This window comes from Mesitornis unicolor, unplaced genomic scaffold, assembly GCF_000695765.1.
Source record: "Mesitornis unicolor isolate BGI_N332 unplaced genomic scaffold, ASM69576v1 scaffold10351, whole genome shotgun sequence".
Lineage (NCBI taxonomy): Eukaryota > Metazoa > Chordata > Aves > Mesitornithiformes > Mesitornithidae > Mesitornis > Mesitornis unicolor.
The window spans coordinates 80,107-90,136 of NW_010161719.1; the positions used below are offsets into that span (position 1 = coordinate 80,107).

At 43.8% G+C, this 10,030-nt stretch overlaps 1 protein-coding gene across 1 annotated transcript in view; it reads right to left on the reverse strand.

Annotated features, from left to right (window-relative positions):
- Nucleotides 1-10,030, reverse strand: part of LOC104547632 (protein eva-1 homolog C-like) — a gene marked incomplete at its 3' end in the record, with an annotated part of 41,118 nt that overhangs the window by 25,246 nt on the left and 5,842 nt on the right. Inside the window, exon 2 of the mRNA XM_010193417.1 lies at nt 3,718-3,841. Coding sequence (XP_010191719.1) covers nt 3,718-3,841 — 124 coding nt within the window. The remainder of the gene's footprint in view (nt 1-3,717; nt 3,842-10,030) is intronic.

A 10,030-nucleotide genomic window follows, 5' to 3' on the forward strand; every position in this document is an offset into this window, starting at 1 on the left:
GGCAGCCCCACAGATCCTGTTCTCAGCCAGGATTAGACCACGCAGCCCTCCGGGAAAGTCTGGCACACAGAGCAAATATTTCCTAGCTTACAATAACACACGATCTTACACGGTTCTCTGTCTCTGAAGTGAAGGGGATGAACAAACACCAAACTGTTTGAATAATATTGATGAACCCAGATTTCAGTTAGAGGGAATTCATGTTAGACCAATTAAATAGTATGTCAATTCCCTCTAATTATATGTTCCTGCAGCCTACCCGGTAATTATACTTAATGGGTCTAAATCAAATCAGCATGTTACCTGAGAAATAATTGGATTTGCGTGCAATTTTTTAACGATCCTGAAAGGTACCCTGGAGATTGAAGTCCTCTCTTTGTTCAGGGACTGATCCTAGGCTTCAGTGTGCTTTGGAGGTCGGTCTCAGGCTACGCTGGCCCTGATAAATTAAATGTGCCAGTCCTTTGGCACTGAGGCCAACTGGCATGGGACAGCCCACATTCATATTGTGCTTTTGAACATCTTCCCAAAGGTTGGTGCATATTGGAAACTAAGGTCCATATGCTATGGGAAAAGAAAACAAAGCTAAGCCTCTATATGCTTTGATGAACCTTGGCCCTCAAATCACATAGCAGCAATAAATAAGTCTCACTTGCCCCAAACTGAGACAGAATAGAGCATTTTATTGATTAGTTCTGATCTCCTTCAACATTGTGTACCTTAAAATTAAAAGTATACACACACACATAGTGTATTTATTTATAGACACAGAGAGCACTCAGGACTGCCAAACATCTGATACTTAAAAGCAGTCCCACGCTCATATCTTAGTCCTGTACGTGCAAGATGAGTGTCCACTGGGCCCCAGATCTAACCACTGGATCAGAGGGGACCACAATTAGCACAAGACTTCCCCAGAGTACACAAGCCATTGAATTAAGCAAACACTTCTTTGAAATATTTATTTGAATTTCTAGAGGAGGTGAACTCCAGTGCTTCAGCACCAAAGCTCTGCAGGAGCCATCCCAGCTTCCAGCGAAAGCAGTCTCAGAGCAGTTAGTACAGCAGAGGTTGCTCTGATCGCCCTGGTCCCTGGAGCCCCACCATTTGGAAAACCTGGGGCTTTCAGTTTCAGCATGACTTGCTGTTCTCATTTCCTTGGAATTCTGCCCAGGAGAAACCAAAATAGCACCTTGCCTTCTGAGTGAACCCCATCCAGCCAGTGAGCATCGAAACCACTAGATTTCAAACGCAACATAATGTCAGAGAGGCATAACTGCAGTGACAGTGGCTGGAGGGAATGACTGCACCATCCAGTTATTCTTCAGCAAAGGTACAAGTAAATGCCACTAACTTCAGTTTTGCTTTCTTTCAAGAAAGTCTTTCTTTTTAGATAACTACCTCTATTCAGGGGCCTTTTGAGGCTCCAGCATGGCTCTGAGAGTAGCAGGGCTTGGGCATCCCTATATTATGTCAAAGATGTCCTGTCCAAACTCTGCAGATCACTTCCCAAAGTGCCTCTCATACCTGTATATATAGGGAAACTCGCATTCATTCTACTAGGCAGGCACTTAACCAAGGCACCTCCTTCAGTATGGTCACACCAGGCTGCCTCGATAGGCAAAGGAAATAAATAGAAGTTTCTAGAAAAAAAATCAGACCTGTCATGTCTACTGCTAGGAAGGACAAATTCAGGAAAGGAAACATAACCCCAAAAAACTGCATTTGTCTTTTGATAAAGTTATGGATCAAACCTTGTGCCAGGCAGTGAGCTCTTGACAAGGACTCTTTGGTGCTCTTCATGTGTGGTCAGACGTTCTGGAGCAGATCAATAGTCATAGGACCACAACGTTTGGGATCAACTCTTAAGAAGGAAGGTCTTGCATTGGATTCATTTACAGCTCATAAACTATACTCCAGTACTTAATACTTTTAAAAGCCCACCAAAATTTCTCATGGTCCTGTATTTTACATTCTATGGATCCATCTTTCTTCAGTTCTCTCATTAACCTTCTCCCTACAGCAGGGTGAAAAGGCTTCCCAAACAGTCACCAAACTCACATGAGATTCTGTTTCTGAGACTCAAAATTAACATCTTGAATCACCAAGGAAAGGTTGACCATGTCCTGGTATCTCTGTGCAAGGCTAATCCTCGCATATTTCAAACCTCGCTATTAATCCAGTGAGTTCTCATTAAAAGTTTGCTCAGTGACTAAGAAACAATAATTTGTGTCAGTTTTCACCCTGTTTCACCCTGCAAAATTGGAGCTGCCTGGAAAACGTCTTTGGGAAATGTTTCCAAGCAGCTTCCCCTGCTCTCTTTCAGGAAAATTACTTGCATGTGCACACACAGACTCCTCCTTTTCTAGCATATCTGTAATTAGCAAAGAATGCCAAGCCATAAATATTTATGCACAGATGTGATCCTGAAGTACCTTCAGAAGTTCAGCACAGGCCTCAATAGTCAGATTTCTCCAGCGAGCTTTGATACAAAACCTGCAGATTTCAGAGGACTTGTCAGAACACCCCGCTAATCACCCCTCTCTCAGGGATGTGTTTCTCACCCAACAAGGGATGTTACAATCACTTGTGAAAACCCCACACAAAATGCAGGTGCTTCATTACCTACTTTTCATTTGAATTCCTCACAGATCTTGCCAGATCCCTTCACTTCATTAGCACAGGTCTCTGCGTGCAAAAAGTCTTCCATGCTGCTGGCAGAGTCAGGACGTTTCTGCTTTTGTTACAAACCTTTGCTAAAATCAGGTATGTTTTTCTTTCTTGTGAAAACTTTTTTTTATTTCTTCCCCCAAATTTTTGCTGATGTGATGCTGGAACCATGTCAGTTATGTCATCTAAAAAGCTTGGGATTAGGCTGCCTTGAAATGCCATGTCCAGACTGTTAATTCGAATAGAGTCAGGGCCTGGTCTAAAATCCATTGGCACAGTTTGGCCACTGTCAAACCCTATCCATCCCCAAACTAACTTGTCTGCTTTCCAAAGAGCTGATGGAGAACGACACCCAGGCCATGCTGACTCCTTGCATGGGACCAGGAATTGGCCATGAGGATGCTGGTTTTCCTGGGCAAAAGATGCACCAGACCTACTCCACAGTGTGCACGATTGCACTCCCAGTATCCATGTGCTGGTCCCATTTAATTTAAACACAGCTAGTGAGATCACGCAAACACAGGTTAACATTTCCCAGCCTGACCTGGGAGCAATTAAAAGCTGCCTTATGGCACGGCATGAGCAGATGAGCTTCCTGTTGCACCACCATCTTCAGCGCTTGCCTTAGGCACCCAGATCTGAAGTTTTTCCCTGTGCAAAGAGGTCTTGCTCCTCTGGAGGGGCAGACAGAGAGGGGACAGGTCCCATTAGCCCACTGGGATGGGAAGGCAGCTGCAGATGGGAACAGGAGCAGCCCACCCACGGCTGACAGCGTGAGCTCAGCGTTGGCAAAGGCTTTCGCTGGCACCTGCAAAAACAATCTGCAACTGGGGCTGCCAGCACGGAGGAAGGAGCCGGTGCAGCAGCATCCCAAGTGAGGCAGCGTGCAAGGGGGAGAGAGGATACACTCCACACCCGAGGGGCTATGTTACACTGAAAATAAAGGTGGAAGGGAACAAAAAGTCCCAAGAGGCCTCTCTGGTCAGTATTAGTAAGAAAACACTTTGGTTTCACCAGAGCAAACAGATTCAATAGTGAGATACTTACTTGGCCTGCACTTGTACCACACGATGAGGTACTTGCCGGTTCCAGGGCACGGGTCTGCACCGAACAGCCGGCTGTTGACGAGAAACTGGCAGCTCCGCCTGTCCTGGCACTCATCCAGCATCTTCTGCAGCCAGGGATGCACAGACACACACAAGAGACAGAAAAACAAAAGCACTTCAGTATCTCCACCAAAGGGATCATCAAATAGAGACAGATTTGAGAACAGCAAGGCCACCCTTGCCTCCTCAACTGGCAATGGCATGAGACAGGCAGTGGTGCTCAGTGGAGTGGGTACCAGAGGAGCCATGGGCTGGGAGGGGACTAAACCTTGCACTGTTTTAAGGAGTGTGATCTCCTTCCCTTTCATGCGTGCACAAGGAGAGATTTGCACTGGGACGGTCACAGAGATTTTGAAACATTTGTCTGAAATTTAATTATAGAATAAGGCATATCTGCTCCAGAAAAAGCAGCTTGAGGACATGGATCAGCCTTGACACTTAAAAGCAGAGACCCAAACTCTGCCACCACCATTCTGCTTTAGATTCCTCTGGAGATGCACGATTTCAACCACAACTTTCAAGAGAGCTCTTGCCTTGGTTACATAAAAGCTTTGGCAATTGCTGGTACTCCAATAATTAGTAGTTGTGGTGGGAACACTTATACAGCCAACTTGGTTTTTAATAGGGCTCTCTCCTCTTCCCCCATGACTAGCACATTCCTTTCATCTAAACTCAGCAAGGGCCTGTGAGTTGGAGGGTCCTCCCACCACAGGCATTTTGGGTCCTATCCCCTTTTCCACACTGCTTTTTCTCTAGTGTTCACTCCCCACTTCCCCATTCATAACACTCATAAAAACTCCATCTCAGAATCCACAGGGGCAAGACATTCTGTCTCCTGCTAGAAAATAGCTTCATTAAGGAAGATTAATGATTTCTTTTAACCCTATGATCCTCAAAAGCAGAAGTGGGGGGAGGGAATATTATTAAGTGGGGCAGTAATTAAGTTTTAAATTCAGCTGGATGGCTTAGGTGGTATTTATGTACTCCTGTAGAGCCCCTAAAGCGCTAAAATTACCATAATGTTTGCCTGACACACATGAACCTGTCAGAGCATTTTGAGACCACAGAGCTAGGTAATCCACCAGCCTCACTAAGTCCCTGCGATGCAGAGCTGTGAATTCCAGTCCCAAAACAATTAATTTTCACTTGCAAGGAGGCACTGGAAAATCCTTTCTCAGAAATTCCCCTAGACTCCCCCGGCCTCTTTTGTTTTCTCTCTGTTCCCTTTTCTTACACCCAGCTCGATATTTGGGCTTTCCCACAATCTTATCCCTGTGCCATTAACATAGAGGCTGTTCCTTCCCAACACACACCACCCAAACCAATTTTCTCTTTACCTCAGAGACTGCTTTCTATTTTTGAGTTCTCCCTGAACATAATACATCTAATCTTTAGCATTATAACACTGAATGTCACCCTCTGAACAACAGCTGTTCCAGTTTCAAGTGCAATTTGAAACTGCCTCATTTGAGGTTGCTCATAACTTCCTAAAGCTTTCACCTTTTGGGCTGACACATGGAAGAATTCATGCCTGCCTCAAGCCTGACCTTTATTTTAAAGTTCAAACCAAGATGATTCAGGCCTTTCCTAGCGAGCAGAGAACATATGCTGCTGTTTTCCACTTACAAAGGTAATAAAATGCAGGCATCTCATTTCAAAATACAGGGCTTAGGATGGAAAGGCTGAAAGATGAACACTGAAGGAGGTGTCTGGCAGTGTTAGCCCCAACTTGAGTGTCACATTAAAATGCATAGAAACAGCATAATCTTTCCTCTAGGCTCATAAGGGTCAACTGCTCACTCAGCATGTGAAATTTAATTTAATGCAAAATCCAATGAGTTGCAAAGGAGTTTAAGCGAGGCCTCTATGCAGATACCTCTTCCAATCTCACAAGGCAACGAACAACTGGAGCAACTCTTGAGTGATTCACATATGGAGAGAAATCCTCTCCAAATCACTGCAGACCTATTTGCTCGTACTGTAGAGCCGCAGCTGTGTTTACACCCAAGCAGTGCTAAGAATATGGAGCAAAGGGAAAGAAGCAGCACCCTGAAAGTTTTCTTTCCCACAAGGGACAGTTTCTCCCCTCAAAAGCAGCAGACTCAGGTTTTGGTCAACAAACCTGTTCATGGGTGGGATTTTCATAAGCCTTCAGCATTGCATAAAAGGTGCTATTAAAACCAGCAGGAGAACCACATTGGGTTTCAGCAGAGATTGAGTTAAGCCAACAAGAAGCCTCTTTGAAAACCTCAGCTTCAATGTCTAAGCAGCGCTTGTTCATCTGTCCTTAGGCGCAGCATCAGGAGCGAAGGCGATTACTTACCAACCTCAGAGAACAATGAACATGGGCAGCCTTCATGTCTTTCCACTTCGTCTGGTTCTGCTCTAACCTTTGGCAGCTCTTGCTTACTCCACGTAAGAGAAACCTCCCAAGTTTACTTTCTGCAGTATACAAAGTAACACAGAGGCCTAGGGAGAAGTTTGTACCCAAATTAAGGAGAAAAAGTCATCTATGCCATTGTGAGACCATAGAAAATGGGAAGTGAGGATGAATATGCCTTCTGCTAATCAGCTTTAGTGTTTAGCTACAGTTTCAACTTAATTTGATAACAGCCATAACTATAAGAAGTTAATTCATGGGGAGAAAGAAATCAGTATTTCCTTTTCATTCATGTAATTCTAATGTGCCTCCCCCTGAAGAGCAACAATTTTCCTGAAAATATAAAAAACTGTTCGGATTTCCGATTTCCTGCAGACTGCTTAAGTCTTAGGCATAATTAAATATATCCATAAAGAGCAAAATAAAAAAATGTGTTCAGTGTTCAGTGAAATACATCAGGAAAAATGCAAGGAGAATTAACAATGGTTACCATGTTAACTTAAAAGCTTGTACATACAATTTTTACCTATCCTTGCATACACAGAAATCATCTTCCCCACTGCTTTCACCAGTGTGTGCTATAACCCAGCATCTTTTTAGATACCGTGCAACACAGCGACTCCACAGAACATGCGTGACAAGATGATCCACTACAGCTACATTTCCCCTGCAGGTCCAGTGCCTCTGGTGCTCACAGGGGCCCTTACAAACCAAGACCTCGGCTTTCTGGTCTTAGTCTCAAAAATCACACTTCTAGGCAGTGTCAGAGCTCTGGCATATGTCAGATGTCATTTCTGAAGTATTTGCTGATGAGCAGCCAGACTGACACCAGGAAGGCTGTGGTTTACTTGGGAGTGAGGGAGTGTCCTAAGCTCATATGGTTTTTGCTTAATGGCTTGAAAAATTTAGACAATTCATTCTACATTTGCCTTGTTTTTCTGGCTGTCACTGTCAGTTGTAAAGGTGGGGAAAAGACAACTGCAAAAAACAAACAAAAGAGGCCTGTGAACAATCTGAACTTGCATAGAAGTAGTTGTAGGCATGCCAAATCATCCCTACCGAGGTATATAATCATCTGTTTATATCATTTTTGTCTGGTAGACCCCTGACTAATGCAAAATAATGTTGCATTGGATTAGATTATATTATAAAAATTACTGCAACTGAAGAAGGTGGAGGAGGAATTCCTGTCTGGCACGAAAGAGGAGGGAAGACACATTAATTGCATTGTGCCATTTTATAATTGCGTTCCAGTGGTAAATCAAGCCTGAGGGCTGACAGCCAGTGCTCAGGAGGGAAGTTGTGGCTGTTTAAACCCATTCCATTCTCTGGTTCATGATTGAGCTAAGAAGCTGAAAGATTTAGAGGAGATAAGAGAGCAAGAAATGTGAATTCAAGTAAAACAAACACTAATCTAACCCCTGTGATTTATGCCCTGGATTAATCTCACAGCGGTGACCCAGGTCTTAAAGCAAGGGCAGCCTCAAGCTCAAAACCACGTCTTTCTAGTGGGCACTGCAGATGAAACACATTTCTCGTGCTCACTTTGTTGTGCTCATTAGCTAAGTAATTGCTTGTGCTCATTAGATAACAACCTTCTAAATCTGGACTTGGATGCGAGCGCTGCAAGGCGGCTGTCCTCAGCCATTCCCAAGGGTGCAAGCATTTTTATTCTGTCTCTTCAAATCACTCTTCAAGAAGCACTTCCCCTGCACGCTTAAAATAAACCACAACTGAGCTTAACACCCAAGGCAATTAAACTTATCTCAGTCCTTAGTCCCGTGTAGTAGTTCACAGATTCAGCATACTTGGGGTGAAACTTTGGACCCATAGAAGCCAATGGTGAAACTCAATGGGAAGTAGGATTTTGCCACAGGGCTGCTCTCTGCACAGCCTCCATCATCAAAGGAACATAAGGATGACTGCAGGGCACATCAGTCAGGCATGAAATTACACAGAGGAACCCCACTAAATAATTGCCCAAATTGTATGTTGCTGAGAATAACTCAGAGAGCAAACTGCATGAATGGATCAGAGCTGTGTGCAGTCAAATGAAGATGGGCAGAGATTTGCACTCAGAATTTTACATAAAAAGATACCACTAATTTTTTAAAAATATGATTAAACATATTTAGGTCAAATTCAGTCCAGATATAGCCATTATGATGAAGTTACACCAACCCCTACGTTTGGTGCACCTCCATGAGTTTTGCCATGAGAAGTAGTAAATACAACATACAAGGCAGCATGAATTCCCCCTACAAAGCCACACAGTGCAATTCATTCATAACGGTTTCATATCATATTTTATTTTAATTTTAACACTGGTTTATATAAGCTTGAATGTTGGCATTACTTTAAAACACACTGTAAGCTTAAAAATTTTAAGTTGCAAATTTATTTACCCTTATATCCCTTTTCCAATTATTTCAAGACTGTGCATTCATCTCCATTCATGCAATTTACCCATGGGAGCAAGAGGATTTTCCAAGGACCAGCAACAAGGAAGGACAGACCACATGAGCAAGGGAAATCCTTGCCTATGGCTTCATCCAGCAACCTTCCCAGCCTGCGCCGCTAGAAAGTAACTCTGCTTTGCCCAAACCGCCACATTCAATCCATGCATCACATGAAGAAGAAGAGCTCAAAGGCCCTGAATCCTGACCGCTGATCTAAGGCAGGATTTAGTACCCTACCAGCTATCTCTTATCACTCTCCCATGGACCTTGCAATGCTCACAGCAAAGTCAGCGGGAGGGAACAATGCCCACATGTTTGGTTGCTCACATTAACACACCAGACTGTGAAATAAAGAGCTGAAAACTGGGCACACATTCCCTTTCACCAGCTCTGCTATGGAAGCAGTAAATGCCAGCAGGGCAGTAGGGCAGGCCGCAGCAGACTGGGATGTTAAAACACGACAGCAAGGTTCACCAGAGCTTCTCTGGCAGAGCCCTGAGACAGCAACTCACAAAGAGCAGGAACATGCTCAGCAAATAGAAGGACCCGATAAAAGCTGCATTACAAATATCACCTAATTAACCATTACCTACATTTCCTAACAGTGGGAAACTTAATCTGTATGCGGGGTCAGCTTCAAAGGGAGAGGAGGTCTAAACTGCAGAAATACAAAAGGATGCATAACCAAAAGTCATGGGATTAAAGAAAGGGAAAGCATAAAACACAAAGTGGTAAAAAAATCATTGAGAGCAAACCATTACACTGTCAAGCAGGGTCTTAGTGGCAATGATGGAAGCCCCATGACTTGGAAAGTTTAAATTTAGAGTCAACAAAGCATTAGGAGGCTTACACCCCAGGAAGCAGTCCCATCTCATCAGGGAGATGGGCTGCACCAGCCACCTCTGCCTCCAGTGTCTCCTCTTCAGCAGTGCACAGTGACACTGCTCTGATGAGTTATTTCAGCCAAGCCAAAGATTTCAAAGACACGGCAATTTAGAGATTATCTGTGACCTCTGCATCAAGCAGTTCTTCTACTTGCAAATAATTAGCTGGGGGAGCTGCTTGTCAGAGAGTTGTATTTCAGTCTGGGCAAGACTCATGAATGAAGCTGCACTGGTACTGTGAATTTTAAGAGCAACTTCAGCACTGCAGTAGCCTCTTCCGGACCCTGAGCTCTGCCTGAGTTGCCTGAACTGCTCTTTAATTCACTGACATTTCTGAGACTGAAACTTTCCTTCTTCAAACTGTCTGTAAGCTGTGGACATCTTCTAATATGCAATACGACAAACTGCAGGTTTTCCTCACAGTAGTACTCATGACTATTATTCTTCCTTTTTATCAATTTCCTCCTCCTTTCCCCTTGACCATCATCATCTTATAGATGTTGAGAGTCATGAGCAAGGGCTCTTTCTCAT